Source organism: Eschscholzia californica, unplaced genomic scaffold, assembly GCF_041429995.1.
Source record: "Eschscholzia californica isolate CP2 unplaced genomic scaffold, dmEscCali1.0.p SCAF_6, whole genome shotgun sequence".
Taxonomy (NCBI): domain Eukaryota; kingdom Viridiplantae; phylum Streptophyta; class Magnoliopsida; order Ranunculales; family Papaveraceae; genus Eschscholzia; species Eschscholzia californica.
This window is the reverse complement of record NW_028238483.1, coordinates 7,806,240-7,826,190: the sequence shown is the minus strand read 5'-3', so window position 1 is coordinate 7,826,190 and position 19,951 is coordinate 7,806,240. Positions and strand designations below refer to the sequence as shown.

At 37.6% G+C, this 19,951-nt stretch overlaps 2 protein-coding genes and 1 pseudogene across 2 annotated transcripts; 2 read left to right on the top strand and 1 right to left on the bottom strand.

Annotated features, from left to right (window-relative positions):
- Positions 1-4,718: 4,718 nt before the first annotated feature.
- On the top strand, positions 4,719-7,012 carry LOC147531542 (Pentatricopeptide repeat (PPR) superfamily protein). Its single transcript, XM_086645995.1, has one exon. It carries the CDS (start codon positions 4,744-4,746, stop codon positions 6,280-6,282), a length of 1,539 nt encoding a protein of 512 aa, XP_086502121.1. The 5' UTR covers positions 4,719-4,743; the 3' UTR covers positions 6,283-7,012.
- An 832-nt stretch (positions 7,013-7,844) lies between these two features.
- Positions 7,845-16,098, bottom strand: LOC147531541 (autophagy-related protein 11-like). Its single transcript, XM_086645994.1, has 5 exons — positions 14,579-16,098; positions 11,580-13,221; positions 10,229-10,449; positions 9,548-9,761; positions 7,845-8,568 (listed from the first exon to the last, which is right to left on the bottom strand). Exons 1-5 carry the CDS (start codon positions 15,526-15,528, stop codon positions 8,146-8,148), a joined length of 3,450 nt encoding a protein of 1,149 aa, XP_086502120.1. The 5' UTR covers positions 15,529-16,098; the 3' UTR covers positions 7,845-8,145.
- A 2,548-nt stretch (positions 16,099-18,646) lies between these two features.
- LOC147531540 (protein BIG GRAIN 1-like B) lies at positions 18,647-19,578 on the top strand (annotated as a pseudogene).
- The last annotated feature ends 373 nt before the right edge of the window (positions 19,579-19,951 follow it).

Genomic DNA, 19,951 nt, shown 5'->3' with positions numbered 1-19,951 from the left:
AGACGATAAACGTATTCAAGTACGTCACATTGGAACGATTATTTTCAATTCAAATTTAATTCTCAAAAACGTTTTACATGTTCCGGAATTTAAAATCAATTTAATTTCTGTCTCCCAACTCACCAATTATCTTCGATGTTTAGTAACATTCGATTTTTGTTCATGTGTCTTTCAGGACCCAGTGACGAAAACGAGGATTGGACTTGGTGATCTCCATGAAGGACTATACTTTCTCCGCACGGATATTAGGATTTGTTCCTTTCCAATTTCTAGTAATAGTCTATATAATAAAGATGTTTCCGATATTTGGCATTGGCGCCTCGGACATCCTTCTTCTTCTATTTTTAAGTCTTTAATTTTAAGAACTCAATGTATGAAATCAGTTTCATTCAATAAAAATCCGTGCGAAATTTGTCCCTTGTCCAAATTTACACGTTTATCTTTTCCGTTAAGCAATTCTACTTCTTCTCGTCCCTTTGAATTAATTCATGCAGATTTATGGGGACCTTTCTCCGTCCCCTCAAACTCTGGTTGTCGTTATTTCTTAACTTTAGTGGACAATTTTACTCGTTGCACTTGGATTTTTTTAATGTCAAATAAATCCGACACTACTCAATTTCTCAAGAATTTTTCTAATTATATATCAACTCAATTTGATTCTTCCATCTCCAATTTACAATCCGGACAAGGAACGATTCCTATTCCGAAAATTCAATCAATCCGATCTGATAATGGTATGGAATTTCTGAATCATGAACTTCAATCATGGTTCCGTAAGAAGGGCATTATTATTCATCAAACTAGTTGCCCTCATACTCCTCAACAGAATAGCATCGTCGAAAGAAAACATCGACACATTCTGGAAGTAGCACGCTCCTTAGGTCTTGAAGCCCATCTCCCAATTTCCTTTTGGGGTGAATGTGTTCTAACGGCAGTATATCTCATCAACAAATTGCCAACACCAACATTACAAGGCATTTCTCCTCATGAAAAACTCTTGGGTTCTCCTCCTAAATTTGACCATCTTCGGGTCTTTGGATGTCTATGCTTTACTAGACGTCCTTTGGTAAAAACAAAGTTAGATTCCTGAGCATCTCCGGTATTTTCGTCAGCTATCCCCACAATCAAAAAGGATATCGCGTTTTCGACTTGAATTCTCGTAAAATAATCACCTCTCGTGATGTCCTTTTTTACGAAGACAAATTTTCGATGTTGTCTAAACATCCGATCTCTTCTCCCCCTCCTTACCGACCGATGGTCTCCATCCACGATGATGGTTCCTTTAATTTTCCAAGGACATCACCATCGGCTCCTCGTCAAGTCTCTGATCAAGCGTCTGATGTGCCTATAGGCACTCCCTCAGGGCTTTTCGGCTCTGTCCCTTCCGCTTCGAGTCAGCCCGATAACGACTTCTCTTCGGGCACTCCTGGGCACCTCACGGACCAAAGCCAGAGCCCGGCTCCCTCCTCCATCGATCACGCACCCACATCTCTAGGGACGCCTCCTCCCGATGGTCCAATTCATCCTTCACGGCCATCCCGCAACCGCCGACCACCCACTCATCTCAATGACTACATCTGTCACTCTTACCCGGATTCTAATGTGGTCTACCCTCTTACTCAATATCTAAATTTTGAACAATTTTCGGGTTCTCATCAAGTCTTTCTCCATTCGGTAATCACAACCGTTGAACCCACTTCTTTTTCTCAAGCCGTCAAATCACCTCATTCGCGTGAGGCAATGTCTAAAGAAATTGCCGCTTTAGAATCAAATAACACATGGACCATTATAGACCTCCCTTCTGGAAAAAGGGCCATCGGATGTAAATGGGTCTACAAAGTCAAATTCAAAGCCGATGGTTTCATTGAACGCTACAAAGCCCGTCTTGTAGCAAAAGGATACACACAAATCGAGGGTCTCGATTTTCATGACACCTTTGCCCCCGTCGCAAAGTTAGTTACTTTACGCGTTCTTCTATCAATCGCGTCTATTAAAGGTTGGTCTCTCCACCAACTAAATGTAAATAATGCCTTTCTCCAAGGCGACCTCGATGAAGAGGTCTTCATGAAATTACCTTCCGATTTCTCCAAACAGGGGGAGTCCAAAGTATGTCGCCTTCAGAAATCTCTCTATGGCCTTAAACAGGCATCTCGTCAATGGTTCTCAAAATTTTCATCCGTCCTTATCAAGAAGGGTTTCACTCAATCCCTCTCTGACTATTCATTATTTTCTCTCTGCACATCTTCTGTACATCTATACGTTCTAGTTTACGTAGATGATATTGTCATCACTGGAAATGATGAATCCGCCATTTCTAAACTTAAATCCTTTCTCCACACCACTTTCTCTCTCAAGGATTTGGGTCCTCTTAAATAATTTTTAGGGATCGAGGTCTCCCGATCCTCCAAAGGCATATTCCTTTGTCAACGCAAATATGCCCTTGACATCATTAAAGACTCTGGTCTTTCGGCATGTCGTCCTTCTCCTTTCCCAATGGAACAGAAACTTCGCCTCAGTCCTTCCGATGGTGATCCTCTTCCGGATCCCACCGTTTACAGACGGTTGATTGGTCGTCTTCTCTATCTCACCGTAAGACGTCCTGATATCTGTTATGTGGTCAATAATCTTAGTCAATTTCTACAAAAACCCAGCACTACTCACCTTGATGCTGCTCATCGGGTCCTTCGTTATCTCAAAGGATCCATTGGCCATGGCCTTCTTCTCTCTTCTTCCAGTTCTCTACACATCACTGGATACTGTGGCTCTGACTGGGCTGGATGCCCCTCCACTCGTCGTTCTACCACGGGTTACTTCACTATGTTGGGTTCTAGCCCTCTCTCTTGGAAATCCAAGAAACAACCAACGATTGCTAAATCTTCTGCTGAAGCAGAGTATCGTGCGCTAGCACATCTCACTAGTGAGCTTCAATGGCTAAAGTACCTCCTCAAAGATCTTGTCATCACACATTCTTCACCCATGACGGTTCACTGTGATAACAAAGTTGCTCTCCATATCGCCGATAATCCAGTCTTCCATGAACGAACAAAGCATATTGAGATTGATTGTCACTTCGTTCGGGAAAAGATCAAAGCAAATGTCATCGCTCCTCGTTTCACACCAACTTCTGAACAACTAGCGGATATCTTTACCAAACCACTCGGAGCTGATGCATTCAAGACGATTATTGGCAAGTTGGGCCTCACGTCCCTTTCGGCTCCAACTTGAAGGGGAGTGTTAGAATATAGCAGTTTTGCTATTATGTAAAGTTGTTAATTATTGTAATATTCATGAATAGGGAAGTTTCCCAAGTTTCCCAATATTTATGAATAGGGAAGTTTCCCGTTTTTCCTAAATTATTTCTATATGTAAATCCCTTGTAAACCTATAAATACTTGTGTAAATCAATGAATAAAACACACAGAGAAATCTTCTCACATATCTCTCTCTCTTTCTTGTCTTCTCTCTCTGTGTTCAAGCTATTATTATTCAAGAGGTATTTCCCTCTTCACAATAATTTCGAAGCAGTTTCGAACGTAAGGTGGATTCTGTAAGGAATCGAGCTTTCTAGTTGAACCGAGATTTGTGGTTCGAGATATCGAAGGTTAATGAGTTTTATTGGAGTCACCCTTCCTTTTAGCGCCAATATGATGATGTCTACAAATGGTTTTAGGTTATCATTCAGGATATGAAGATTTGATGAACCAAACGATCAATTGCTCCTTGTGATTCGGGGACACAACCTGCATGAAACTCGAAAACTTCTTCGACGCTCAAGCCAGTATGGTGTGCTTGCAATTAAAAACACATGCAAAAGTTGATGTTGTCATTGGTAGTACGGATGCGTATGTGATTGTTGGGTGAAGAAAGGTGACAATTCGTGAACAGAAGTGGTGTTTGCGTTAGTGGAACCAAGCGAGTGGGATTTGAGCTGTTAGACCTTCAAAAGCTAGGCGAGAAGAATGTGCGTCGTTGGAACAAAAACATGCCTAAAGAAAGTGTGGAGTGGGTTACATCTCGGTCATTAGATGGCGACGTTGGACCTTCTAGAAGGTTGTTCGACTAGCCCAACACGTATGATTTGAGTCATCAGATCTTCTTGTTTGGGTTGTTGGATCTCGACGTTATGGTATTCCTAAATGAGCTAAAACTAACTTCTCCTCTTTGCAATTTAGTTTCAAAATTTAATAGAACCTCCGTTAGCTTTAAATGATTTCGTCAAAACTTCAAATGAGATATTTCTTTTATCTGAAATTGGATTTTTCGAATGATTATTTGCTCTAAATTGAAGAGCTCGACATTATGAACCTAATTGTTATTTATCTTCTGAGTTTGACAAGTCACACTGATTTAATATTGGTTCTGACTTTAATATGATTTTAAGCCTAATTCCAAGATGTAAGTTAATTAGTCAGAACTGTGGTACATATACAGATCGATGCGACAAAAATATGTACAAAAATAGAATTTTGGTTGAAGGGTCGAAACCCTAACCTTTTGAACACCTGTTTAAACCAGGGGGCCATATAACTTCTCCACTTCAAGAGGGGCGTTATTAGAAATAATTGGAGTCTTTGGACTTTCTTGAGATCTAGTGACTCGGTAGGATATAGGCGCCTACTTAAGCCTCTATATGTAAATGGGGTGTCTATGGAAATTATGCTGGGCTTCTTTAGAACTTCCCCACTTAAACCCTATTCGGAAATAAATTGTTCGAGTGAGGTTTTAGAAAAGAAAGAGGGAAAAATGTTTCTGGTGCGATCTATGTTTCAATCTCCCATTTACAAAACCCTAAACCCAAGTTTCATCTCCCATTTACAAAACCCTAGCTTGATTTTCTTCCGATTTTTCTGTTCTATTGACTCCTCTGGAAACGATGAAGAAGTGGAAACTATTTACAGAATAATCAACAGTTCTGAATCTAGTCAGGACTTGAAAGAATCACTGAAAAAGAGTCAAATTTTTCTTTCAAATGATCTCATCGATAGGGTTTTAAAAAGGGTTAGATTCAGCCATGGAAACCCTTTGCAAGCTTTGGAATTCTTCAATTATACTGGTAAAAGAAGTGGGTTTTATCACACTTCGTTTTCATATGATACGCTGCTTTATATTTTAGGAAGAAGTCGTAAATTTGATAAAATTTGGGATGTTTTGATTGAAATGCGTAAAAAGGATCAATCTTTGATTACACCTCGTACTGTTCAAGTAGTCTTAGCTAGGGTTGCTAAAGTTTGTTCAGTTAGACAGACTGTTGAGAGCTTCAAAAGGTTTAGAAAACTTGTTTGCGAATTCGATACCAGTTGTTATAATGCCTTATTAAGAACAGTTTGTCAAGAGAAGAGTATGACTGATGCAAGAAATGTTTATCATAGTTTAAAGCATGAGTTTAAACCTAATTTACAGACGTTTAATATTTTACTATCAGGATGGAAATCGGCTGACGAAGCCGAGGGTTTTTTCGAGGAGATGATAGAAATGGGAGTTCAACCTGATATTGTTTCTTATAATTGTTTAGTCGATGTGTACTGTAAAAGTAGAGAGCTTGACAAGGCATATAAAGTTATTGATAAGATGAGGGGTCGAGATATTTCCCTTGACGTTTTTACTTACACGAGTTTAATTGGAGGTTTAGGATTGATCGGTCAGCCTGATAAAGCTAGAGCTATTTTAAAGGAGATGACAGAATACGGGTGTTACCCTGATACTGCAGCTTATAATGCTGTTATTAGAAACTTTTGCATAGCTAAGAGACTTGGGGATGCTCATAACTTGATGGATGAGATGGTGCGGAAGGGTTTGAATCCAAATGCTACGACTTATAATTTATTTTTTCGTTGCTTTTATTGGTTGAACGATTTATCTAGCTCTTGGAGTTTGTATATGAGAATGATGGATACTGATTGTTTGCCTAATACACAATCTTGTATGTTCCTTATTAGATTGATTAGGAAACATGAGAAGGTGGAGAAAGCGCTTCAACTGTGGAATGACATGGTAGAGAAGGGTTTCGGGTCTTTTATTTTGGTGTCTGATGTGTTGTTTGATTTGCTCTGTGATATGGGCAAGTTAGAGGAAGCTAATAAGTGTTTCTTGAAGATGATTGAGAAAGGGCAAAAGCCAAGTATGGTTTCCTTTAGAAGAATAAAGGTTCTAATGGAGCTAACTAACAGGCATGAAGATCTTAAAATATTGTCAGAAAAGATGGGAGTTTTTGGATCATCTCATCAAAATCATGGCGTAGACACACCAGAAGACACATTGTGTTCCAACGCAATTGCTTCTTGAAGCTGATTATTTTTGTGATTTTAAAAATACTAGTTAGCCAGAACACAAATTTCCAAAGTCCTGGGCAATCCATTACTAGCAGGATACTCACCATTTATGGAGTTTATACTGGAGACGGGTGGAGACAGGGCACAACTGTCGCTGTTCTTTCACTCCTAAAGGAGATATATAATTAGCTTTCTGGTTATACTTCAGCGTAAGATCATATTGGATTTATTTCGCCACATTGAGAAGCTAATAAAGATCCAAGATGGTAATTGAGCTGTATGATAGTTTTCTATATAGGTAGTTAATGGAATAGGATTGCTTGTCGAAAGGAGATGAACATGATTGTCTGTTGAAAGAAGATAAATATGATTGTTTGCTGAAAGAAGACTTGTGAAAATGGGTTCTCTTAACTTTCCGAGCAAACGCTTTCCTTGATAAGAAAATTCATTCAACTAATTCAATGTTCTCGTATCCAAATTTTCAGTGAAGATGATGTTTCTATTGTTTCTATGTTAATTCGGCTTGAGGTCACGGCGTCACGCTGGTTATCAGTGAAGACACATGAAAATCACATTCCTATTTGTTTTCCTTGTTAAGATTACAGGTGAAGAATTTGGGGAGATATACTTCCTAATCTTATCGTATTTCTTGTATTTTAGTGTAACAAGAAAGATTAGGAGTAATCCACTTTTCATTTGTAATATACATTTTTATCTCTAATTTTATCGGATCTTAAAACAAAGTCTTTTTATCCAATTTTCAGAAATTTAAAACAAGTCTTTTTATCCAATTTTCAGAAATTTTATAGCTGAAATTTTTTCACGCAGGGACTTGATTTATGATCCGACAGTACCCGTTACGGCGTTACCCGGTTTAGGAGGTTGACATATCACTATGTAATTGACACATTAATTAGGAGAAAGTAGCATTCTCTCTAGATATATATCCCTGTGAAAATAGACTCAAGGAATAGTGATGGTGAATGGATCTCGAAAGAATCTGATATAGCTCAGAATCTATGATTCTCCTCTTTCTTCTATCATACCAGCTGGGACATAGTGAATGTGGACATTGTTAAGATGGTTAAAAAATTCAGACTTTAATTAGGACTTCAAAATATAGAAACTTGTAATGTTAGACAACTGTACAATATATTGATAACAGAAAAAGACTTCTTAACAAAGTAAAAAACATCTGAAGAATCTATATTAAACTAAGCGACGACCTGTTTCTTTATCATGCCTTGGTCATTCTGGAAGTTCTTCGTGGGGTGGAACTTTTTTTCCACAGAAAAATGTCTTACCACCACTATCTTACGTAATTCTGAATCCTTTGAGAATGGCGAAAACTACAGATCCCCAATGGAAAATCAAACAATAAAGAAGGAAAACCACTTCAATCTCACACGAGGGTAAATATCTTTCTTACATGCATGTTCGATGCACAGACATGTTAAGGACAGCTTACTTTTTCGAGGCCACCGAACAGGCGGGGCGAAATCCTTAGTTTCCAAGGTTTGGAGCTCAGCTGCAAACACTGTCTACTAAGTTTTCAAAGGAAAGTACTCACAGTAATTGTCGATAAAATTAACCACACGTTGAAATCAATATATTAATCAAACTGCACAGAATAGATATTCAACAAGGACACTTCACTTCGTAGGAGAATATTGACAAGTTTTAATCACATTAAAAGGGCAGAGTTAAAACTACTTCAGCAGATTGTATGTACAGAAAAGAAAAAAAAAAATAGAAGATCGAATGTCGCGTTCCCACCAAAACAATGAGTGCTTTCTCTCTGTCATCTGAATAAATATTTGTATGTACATTTTGGGGGTTCTTCTTCCATCATTTCTTGTGTTTCAGATCAGCAGGATCAGGAAGGAAGTGGTGAATGGATGGTCGTGTCAGGTAACATTGCTACTGTAACGATAAAATATACACACCCAATCGGAAGATTATACGGATTTGATGTAGAACCTGAATTACTACTACCTGAAGATGGTTGACGAGTTATAGCTGTATCAGAAGAAAGCAGCTGATCCACTTGATCGACACCATAGTCAGACCGGACAGAAGGGAAGGGTCTCACAGTTTTTCGTTCGATATGCACAATCTGTCCAAGGATGTAACTTGGTCGGGTCGGACGATTTTCAACAAATAAGGCGACGGATTCCGTTGAGAGGTAGTAGTGAGGGCAGTTTCGGTTGATTGCTTTGTAATGCCCGGCTTTGTTTAGCACAAATGCAGCTATCTCGTGGACTTCAAAACGAACAAAAGATATCTTCTCCTTATTTGCCTGTTCAAAGAACGTGATATTTTAGTAACAGGACAAATCGACAAGCAAGTAGTTAAGCTCACAACTCAAGCTTGAATCTGTTAAGCCAGTATTCTAGCCTATACGGAAACTCGTTACGCCTCAAGCTTGAACCTGTGACGCGTGGATTCTAGCCTATGCTTGAACTCGACACCGAAGATTTTGACGGATATTTTACTTGGCCGTGAGAAGAATCCCCTTTCTCCAGGAAGGGTTGAAAAGGGGGGGAAATCTACATTTGATAAATTGACAATGATCTAAACAACACATTTGCAAGTACGGTTTTCAAATAACTGTTATGTTTCATAAAACAATTTCAAGCCTTTAAGGGTTTGCTTTGGTAAGGCAAAATGAAACAATGCTACACCACGAGGATCATAGACTATCACTTGCCCTCTTTGCTATATTTGGTAAGCCTTGATTGATAAGGCAAGTTGCTTGTCAGAAAGCAAGTCGTTCTTACCGAAGTAAATAGTGTCAGAATCATTGTAAAATCCTTATACGTATTTGAGACTTAAATAAAGATAGAGTTAGAATCAGCCTATCAGGTAGACTTGCTCATGACCGCAACTTGCAGATTATATCTGATTTCTTACCTATCATCATCATCATCATCTCCTATAACAATATCTTTACTATGGAATTTGATCATCTACTACAATCATGGGTCATGGATGTGCATGCAACCAGAAAACATATTACTGAACGTATACAAATTTGTGGCCAACTCAAGAAAATAAGTGAACATATTCCATAAAACAAAAACTACCTAAGTAACATGTTTATGATAAGGGAAGTTTTAAAGGCGCCCCAGTAAGTGTTAAAGGTATCTCCTTTCCACAAACTCACCCTCAAATTTGCCTCGAGGGAGACGCCATTAACACTTTCAGCGAGCGCCTTTAAAACTTCCCTTATGATAATATTGAAAAATAAAATACCATCTATAGATTGGTGAACTTACTTGCTTTTCAAATTGATGCTTTGCATACAAGCTCTTAATCAAATCTTCCTTTTCTTCTAGCTCCTTCTTGAGATGTTCATGTGCGGCTTCAGCCCTTCTGCACCTCTCTTGCAGCTCCGAACGGTTTCGAGATAGACAACTCACTTTGTCAGCAAGGATCCGTATGCAAGTCCTTAACTCAGCAGTACTTTCATCTTCATTCTCATTAGTAGAGCTGAAAGTAGAAAATTTGTAACCACACCCTATCAGAAAACTGAAACCTAAACAAAAGATACATTCTTTGATTGCAAAAAGCATGTAATAAGTTACAGAACCTCTCAGAAAAGGGCACCTTGTAGAAGGTACTGCTTAAAGCCACACATTTAAGTCAGATAGGTGGAAACAATGCATACACTCTGAATTGGGTTGCTATGTCTATCTTAAGATAGAATATCTATTCTGAACATTCGTCTTTGTATAAGTCAAGAAAAGCATCACTTGAGATGCTTATAATTTGGTTTGAAAACAGTTGCTTGAGGAAAAATCAGTTGCGTATCATTTGAACTATAATCAAATTGGAAGAAAGAAAAGCGAAGAAATTTTACCAATCAAGATACCAGTATCAAAGGTATGAGACCCACCTTAAGATATATGTTAAACTAAATATTCCAAATCAATCTGAAAGGGTATCAAACAGCTTACTTGGCCAAAGAGAAAGCTAGAGCATGCAAGGCTTCGACAAAACTAGCCACTCCACCGGAGATAGTCACACAGCTTTTAAACCTTTCAAAAAGGCTATGCATTTTCACAGCCGAAGCACGCAGTGTGCTGTACTCAGAAGCTCTCCTATCAGCTGAGCAAAGGTGGGTATGGGCTTCCTCTCTTGCTTCGTGCAGGCAATTCTCCAAGTGAGCACAATTCATCTGCTTGATAGAGGAATAATCCAGAAGACATGTGAAGGAAGATTAGGATGGTAGGATATAAAAGCAAGATCTCTATCAGAATGGCATAACTATAAATTAGGGGTGCATCAATATTATAAGGTGTCCTTAACAAAAATAACTCAAACAGGAACGAGGAAACACATGAAAAACATTCTATATTACTTTAGCTTCTACTAAATGTTTACATTGGTTGATAGGGTCGTTCTGACCCACCCCAAAACAGTTATTCTACAAATCACTCTTTTACCGATTAAATTTCAAAGATCAAGAAATAAATTATGCAATGTAATTAATCAAATGTTTGCTCACTGGACATTTTTGACCCAGCCAGATTATATGGATTTATGATAGGTTACTCTACTAGTTTTTATTTATCCCAATTGGAAAGTACAAACTGATAGAGATTGAATAGGGGACTACTGTTGGAGATTTTGAAGGTACAGAAATCTAGCCTCTCTTTAGCGAAAAACAGCTATAAAATAGCATTTCCCTAAGCCAGAAGTTAAAAGGAGAATTTATGAAAGTTTCCCACATCCACATCTGTCCGCGACGGGGAATCAAACTAGAGTAATACCAAATATACTAAAGAAAACATATATTACATGGAAACTGGGAGAAGTGTCACTGTTAGACACATGTATGAGGTGTCGACACGGGCACTTCGCACACAACTATAGTACTAGAAAGGCCGAAACAACGAAGTATTAAAAAGAAGTCCCCATGTTACAAATGAGATGAATAAAACTGCATTGTTTCAAGTAAAAATACAAACTAGAGTAATACCCAAACGCCTCGCTACAGCTTTTGGAGATAAAAAAAGCTCTTTTATTATGTCTTACCAAACAACAAAAACTGCTTGTTATTAAGCGTTTTTTTATGGGCTAATTAAAAAGCTCTTAAAAATAAGCTATATGTGTATCCAAATGAGGCCTAAAAGTCATAGAAAAATCACTTAAATACAAAGAAGAGTTTCTTGGGCCAGTGATGGGAGGGGGTCGTGATATTCCAAAAAAAAAAAAACACTAAAACGCAACCTAAAAGAGCACATATTTTGAAAGATATGAATCAACTGGTTCGTAGAAAAAAAGTCCTTCAGAAGGTAAAGTTACCTGAGACTCGTCTAGGAGCTTATTGCTGACTTCCAACTCTCTCCTGAGGTTGGCAACCTCCTCCAGCATAACTTTGAGCTCGACTTCTGTTTCGGTGCATTGGTTTGACTTGTCTGCAAGTGCACTTCGCAATTCTGACATAAGATCTCCCCCGAGGTCAGTTGCTGAATTTGGTTTAGCCACAGTCTCACAGGGTAGCATATTTTGAGACCCTGTTGTGCTCCCAGCAGCTGAGCCACTCTCTTCAAGAGCCAAATAGTCCATCGCCTTTTTCTCAGTTGTATCACCCTCTTGAATTTCATATCGTTGTGAATCAGCCATTGATGAATCTAACTGCAAACGCAAGAGGCCCACAGAATCTGACATATTTTCATCTACACTCTCCCGGGCTTTGCCCGGCCGTCCATGTGCATCTAAACATAGACAAGAAATCTCATCCATGGACTCACTACATATGTTAGGCTTGTCTGCTTTTCCATCCCCTGATATTCCAGACTTGCATTCGTCGACATTCGCAGTTGAAAAGGCAGAATCAGACACATCCTTGCTATGTGTAAGCTTCTGCCCTTCAAAGTACTGATCAGACAATCTTTGCTCTAGCTCTTGAATGCGTTTCTTATAAGACATGCACTGCATGTGCTTTGCTTTTAGAATAGACTGAAGATGTTTACCATACTCATCCTTCAGATGCAAGGCTTCAGCTGCTTTTTCAGCTGTGCTTTTAAGTATACTCTCGAGCTTACTGTCATCCAGTGACTCGTACTCCTTTTCAGGGTTAAATGAACAAATAAAAACAAGTGCAGAAGCAAGGTCAGCTTTGAGCCTCGCATTCTCAACTTCCATCTTGCTAGTCCCAGCAATCTCCACCAACTCAGAGTCATTGTTGAATTCCTCGGAATCATATTTTTCGCCAATACTGATTGTGTTCTCTTCAACTTCAGCAGACATGGAAAGGGAACTTTTCGCAATTATATGTTTCTCAACTTTACACAACATGTCAACCAAATATTCAGGAGCATAATTGTTGAGTTCAGCTATATCAATATCAAGCAAATTGGAGTCAAAAGGAGCTATATTCACATCACATTGATTTGGAATATCAAATAAACCCATCGAAATCAATATGTCCTTTGGTATATAAGTGCTTTGTGCTTTTAAGAACTCTTCCCGTCTTCTGACCTCAGCTTCCCTCTTTGTGGCAACTCTTTCACTCAACTGTCCGGCCATTCCCATGTAGAGCTTCATAGAAGCTTTCCTTCTCACAACTTCGGCAAGGCAGGCTCTATAAGCAGGACCTATCCCACGCACCAATTTTAAATTCCTAAACAGATCATCCTGCCGGGTCATCGCCTCCTTGAAAGCTGGAAATTGTAGCCGAAGATCTCTGATCGTAAACTGGATATACGCTACCTTCTGCATGCAATTATGAACAAATAGGTTCATTTCATCCTTCCTAGCCCTGCAGAAATCTAGTAGCTCTGACATTGCGCTATCACAAGCTTGCATTTTAGGAAGATGACTTTTATCATGGACGTCATACATAGGACCCAAAGCTGAGACAGCGTCATGAGGACGAAGTGAAGAAGACAACTGAGAGCTCAGACAATCATCTACAAGCTTCTTCACAGTGTTAACATCTTTGCTGCACGAAAAACAAAACTGAATTTCCGCGCAAATTATTTCGAAGTTACAACAAAGAATTATACCAAAATGATATCACCTTCAACTTTCCCAAATAAAATACATGGACTTTGGAAAGCACAGAACTAAGTTTTAATAAAGCCGTGACAGAAAATTTTTAGTCCTAAACACGTTTTACCCTGATAAGGAGAGTATCCCCCCCAAGATGGTAATTAGTGCAAATAATCTTGGGAGCTCAAATAAATATTATTCATGATCAGAGCAAGTTAAACAAGACAGTGAGACACAGCTTGCTACCTTGCTACAACAACAAATATAACGAACAAAGACAAGTGGACAAAGTCTTCTAAACCAGGTAAAAGAAAAGTATTTATAATTTCTGATTGAGTATACAAGACTATGTGTGCCTTGGCGTGGAAATAGTATGTTTCACGTACACCTGAACCATTTTTCTGAACCTTGCAATAAGCAACACAAAAAGCACATGCCTAGGTTAGATTTCCACCTTATGAAAAAAGGTAAAACTCAATCATGTTAGTCAGAAAACCTTAATCACGAATCTACTCCAATCAACACGAATCAAATAAAACTCAGGCAACAAAGGTTTTAGTATGACAGCTGAAGACTAGAGCCAGTTTACAAGAAACAAAGGATAAACCACAATAAGGGAACCTAATGATTAACTGGATGATGTATTATCATATGTTGGATAACAACTATGATAAGAGACTCTTTTCTCTAATCACAACTGATGACTACAGCTGTGATAACAATTTGTCGCATGTCTATTTACAAAACTAAACCTTCAAAAGTTGCACCTACTAGATAATGAACTAAGGGATTAATGGTGAAAAAAGTAACTACGAAGATTCTTTACATGCAAACTCAGTGTACAACATGCTTACATGCACACACACCCTTTTTAATATTTCACTGTGTCAGATTCGGTTACTTATATCCAACACTCAGATAATACGCACACACTTCAATATATATATATCTTTTGAGATTTTGTATGTACATTTTGCGTGTAGTTGCATAGAATCGTGTTAGGACTATATGATATCACTCTAAGAAATGCTATTACAGTGTATAATTTATCAATAAGTAGTCTGAATTCTGAAACAACTGTAAGGAAGACCAAAGGATCAAGTAACTAAAACAACAAAACATATGTTGAACTTTTGGTTTTCTGTAAGATTGACTATCTCTAATACCTCGTATGGGTGTAGGATACCACTACCTGTATGAGTGTATATGCTCGATGGCAAAATCTAATAACCACGACTGGTATCAGGCTATTTTCTAGTCACTCGTAGTAAAATAAACTACTCTAAAGTTGAGAGTAGGAAACCAACCTTAAAGACTGCATTATACTTTGTTGCTCATTGGTATGTTTTTTATAGTCTTTAATCATCAATTCTACATCTCTAATTGCAGATAAAGCTTTAGACGAGAATAAATCTTCAACCCTCTGCTTCAATTCATGAAACATCTGCTTCAGCTGCGAAACCTTCGTCTCAAATTGGCTATGGGAGCTGTCACAATTGTCAACCCACTTCCGCAAATTCTCTTCCTTCACAAAATCCAGCAGACGTTTTCGGGTTTCCGATTGCAAAGAAGGATGAAGCTTACACGACCTTAACTTCTCTATATCCCTTTCGAAATTCATCAAGAGGTCTGAATGATATCGATGCTGTTGAGAGTAACATTTCATAAATTCTGTGTACATTTGTTGAATCATTTTATAGTAATGATCCATACTACCTCTTGCAGTCTCCAATGCCCTCTGTTGCACCTTTTGTTCTCTCAAAAGCCGTTCGCAATTCTCAAATTTTGCTTGAGTTAGGCTAAAAATTGCATGACCACGCTGAAAATGGTATCTAAATTGCCTCTCATAAGAAGGCAATGCTTTGAGAGCAGGATCTAAAGCATCATCTAAAGGATGTGACTTTCCCGATGACGAAGGCGTCGAAGGGTTGGCAATTTCAGGGAGACTGATTTGTTCTAATGGTGGAGGTGGCGAATCATTTAGTAATCTCGCCCGATTGTAGAGGAAAACCTCACGACCATCACAAGGGAGTTTATAAGTTGATAAGGGTTTTTGAGATTCAAGTTTCATGTCCAGACAGAGAAGAAGCTGATCATTTAAATTGATCCCTGTAACTGACTCCATCACTCTCTGAACAGATTCAACTAAAGTTGATTCATCACAATCAAGCTCAAACGAATGCCCATTTTCTGCAATATTAACCAGTAACTTCCTTCCAGCTCCAGGAACAAAACCCTCAGTCATGTTAGAACTCATCTTTTCACCCAAACTGAATCCTAAGCATCTATTTATTCAAGAAAAAAATCTTCTTTTTTAGCCATTATCACCACAAACAAGAGAAATCTCAAAATCCAATACTCAAAATCCTTAATTTCCTATGAAAGAAAAAACCCTAATTGCAACAAAATCAGATTCACTGACCAAGATGAAGCGTTATGTAATCTAAACGAACCGATGGCATTCCATCTTCAATCACCAGCATAAAAATTACAAAATAAGAGCAGGGGAAACATATTTCATACTTGATTAGATCACGATTTATTCCCAGTTATGATGCTTTTAGAACCCCTAGTTTAAATATGAATTTGGCTTCTCTGCGTCTTTGGGTTTTTCTTGGTTTCTTCCAAAAGAGAGCCCCTTCTACAAAAGAAACCCAAAGGTCCAAAACTCACTTGGTATTTCTCGGGGAGAATTACTGAAACCCCCACTTTTGATAATGCGTTTACTGAAATCCCCACTTTTATTAGTAATTACTGAAACCCCCCACTTTCGTTAGATTTAACTTTGATATTTTCAATATTACTTTCTTGCCCTCTTACGTTTTACCTTACCTTTAGGTAATGCGTTTACTGAAACCCCCACTTTTTATTAGTAATTACTGAACCCCCATCTTTTTTTTACTGGAACAAATTAATGGTCAATTTCAGACAAAAATGGAAACCTAGTTGGACATATCCCTAATTCGAAGAATCCTAGCTCGAAATTGAAGAAGTTTTAATGGAGTACACCACTAATTCGAAGATTCCTAGCTCGAATAAATGTAGTTCCAATCGGCAATCTTTAGAGAGAGAGACACCTCGAAATTATCTCTCTTTCTCTAAAGAAAGTGGGGGGGTTTCACTAATTACTAATAAAAGTGGGGGTTTCAGTAATTACTAATAAAAGTGGGGGTTTCAGTTAAGTAAATACACAAGCACTAAGGGCAGTGAAGTAAATAGACAAGCACTAACCCAGATTTTTCGTTAAATCTAACGAAAGTGGGGGGTTTCAGTAATTACTAATAAAAGTGGGGGGTTTCAGTAAACGGATTATCAAAAGTGGGGGGGTTTCAGTAATTCTCCCTATTTCTTAGCTGGAGAGGTGTCTCCGCATTTTCTCTTCTTCTCACTCGGTGAATTTAATATTGTATGCAATTTGAGTAATGATAGAAGTAGGGGTGCTTATCAGTCCAGGCCTGCCAGGTCGGCCCAAAATAGAATTCTTTAGTGGCAGTCTGTTATAGTGGGGGAGGAAACGCTCCTAAAATTAAACGAATAATACAGACCTCCAGCAAACCAAACATAAATCTTTCTCGAAGAAGAACTCGAAAAAAAGGCAGACGTCTAATAGTGGATGCCAAAGACAGGCACAAGAAATCAATTAATTGCCTGTAATGTATATTCGTTAGTTGGATTTCGACAAAATGAATTTAGTTAATTATTTTTTATGAAAAAGCGAAGCTAATAATTATATGACGATAGATGTGTAATTTTGTACACAAACCAATTCAAAGAGTAGTTGATTTAAGGTTTTTTTTAATTAGGAAATTCACGTGGGGGATTAACAAACGAATCAGGTTTGGAGGGACTTAATAGAAAGGTGACTTTTAGTGGTGGCATTCACTCTTAGATTTGTTTTTTTTTTTTTTTTTGAAAGATAACTGCATTAAACTAAAAAGTAGCAACAATACAAATTAAATAAGTCAAAAATTACAGAATCAAAAAATTGCATAAATAACTTTGATTCGTGAAATAATCTTCCTTTTGTGGCTTATAAATCTGACAACTCGTCTTGCAAAGGATATGGAATTTGATTGTAGAAGCCTGCAAATTTAAATGTGTAACATCCTTGAGTATTATAAGGGGTGCCTATAGCAAGGCACCACCCATATGCCCACGTTGCTGGCCAGATTTGTTTTAGAGTCACTTTCTCTAAAGAAAAAACTAGGATACTCTATAGCAACACACCCATTTAATAACCCAAATAGCATCACTTACCTGTTTCCCATTCCCTTCTTCGTTGTAGCCGTGAGAGTGCTAGAGGGATAAAGTTTGGGTGTTTTAGAGAGAGAAAGTGAAGGAGAAAGAGAGGGAGGATCAAAGAGCTTTGCTAGGGTTTGGTTTCTTCTTCTCGGTGCAACAAATCAGGTAGGTTTCTTCTTCCCTAGGGTTTACATAGCCCTCTTCAATTTTTAACCTAGTTTTGAATAGTAGGACTATAATAGCTTTGAATCATTATTGTTTACTAGGTTATCATCTACTTAGAACCAATTTTTTTATTTGAAATTTGTCAGCGGGTTGAAAGGACCTTACCCTTTACACAGAAACATTAAACCAATAAAGAAAGGGTTAATTTCATTATGGCCCCCTAAAGATGACCAACTGACCAAAATGACCCCCTAAAGATGACCAGCTTCCAATATGACCCCCTTTTTCATTTTTCCATCCTTTGCTCCGTTAGATGTTAGTGAGTTGACAATTTCTTACCAGATCTACCCCTGCACATATCTACCCATATCTTTGATGACCCACATAAAATATTTATAGTCCCAAGGTTGTCAAATCAAGCTTTTAATATGATTAAAAACACAATTAATTGGAGGAAGGAATTTGGGATTGATGGATTACTTGAAGATCTTGGAAATGATCTTGAAAACTTGTACTTTCTTCAAAGATCAAAGAAGAAGAGTTTGGTTTCCCTCTAAGTGAATTAAAAATTCATACTTCATTAATTTCAATCAAATCTCATACTAATTATCTTATGAAACTGGTTGGAATTCGAGTTCAAACAAAAAGAAAATGAGGAATTTCAGATTTTTGATCATCAGAAAGTAGTAATTCTCCATGTACTAAAACCCCAACTCTTGTAGCTCGTTTAATGGGGTTAGATATCTTACCTGATCAACAAAATTCTTTATCTTCTCCTAATTTCTCTTCTTCTTCATTTACCCTCTTCAATAAATTCAAAATCAAGCAAAACCCGGACTGTTAATTACCTTAAAGACTCCATTAATGGTGTATCGAATTCGAATCATCATCGCCAAGTTCTAAGAAATAGCCTTGGTGATGTTAATAATACAGGGTCAAGATCTTCAGATTCTGGTAGTTGTGGTTTAATGACTTTCAATTCAAGATCAAGTTCTTCAGATTCTTGTTGTGGTGATGGGTTTTCATCATTTAAAACGGAATCAATTTGTGGTTTCAGATCAAATCCAAAACCAATCAGAACAAGTACCTCGGCACCACAGAGAAGATCAAGTTTATTTAAATTTAATCTAGACAAACAGAGAAATTGTGATCCTCAACAAAAATCCCAAATTGGAAATGGGTTTACTAAAACAAAATCAAGAGCTCTGAAGATTTATGGAGATTTGAAGAAAGTAAAACAACCCATTTCTCCAGGAGGTAAACTTGCAACTTTCATTAATTCTCTGTTTACAGGAGGAACTCCCAAAAAAATCAATGTTTCATCAAATTCATCAATTAATGGTGATCATAAAGATTTAAAATCAGGGTATAGTTCAACATGTTCATCAGCTTCATCATTTTCAAGATCTTGTTTAAGTAAAACTCCATCATCATCATCAAGTACTACAATTAAGAAACCAGTTAGATTTTATTCTTTAAGAGTGATAGTAGATGAAGATTTTAGAACAATTGGACATAAATGTATTTATGAACATCATGAACTAGGTTTTATGTCTTCAACAAAATTTACAAAAAAGGGTGTGAAGAAATATCATCACCATTATCTTTATCTTTATTTCCATTGATGAAGAACAGGAGATCAGTTGAAGAAGTTAGAGATCTTTTTAAAGGGTATCATGAAACCAAGATAGATTATGAAACGAGAGATCGTAATGTGAGTTTTGAAAAGGAAGATGAAGATGAAGATGATGATGCAGCAAGTTATTCAAGTTCGGATCTATTTGAACTTGATCATCTTAGAACTATTGGTGGGATTGAAAGGTATAGAGAAGAGCTTCCTGTTTATAAAACAACTCATTTTGATACTAATTGTGCCATTGCTAATGGCTTAATCTTGTAATTACCCAAATATTTGTTATAATTAAATTTTATTAGTTTGGGGTTCTCTCTTTTAATCTTTCAGTTGCCCTTCTCGATTCATCTAAGATACCCATAACATTAGTTGTGTTGGATCTTACATTTTTGGTAGAAAAAGAGAGAGAAAGTAATAATTAGCCTAGGGAATACAAAAAATCGACTGACAAGATATGGCTCAAGGGTAACTTTGGTAGAAAAAGATAGCTCAGTTACTTCTGACGGAATAGATGACGGAAAAATGAAAAAGGGGGCCAAATTGGAAGCTGGTCATCTTTAGGGGGCCATTTTGGCGAGTTGGTCATCTTTAGGGGGTCAAAATGGAATTAACCCATAAAGAAATAAACCAACTATCCAGA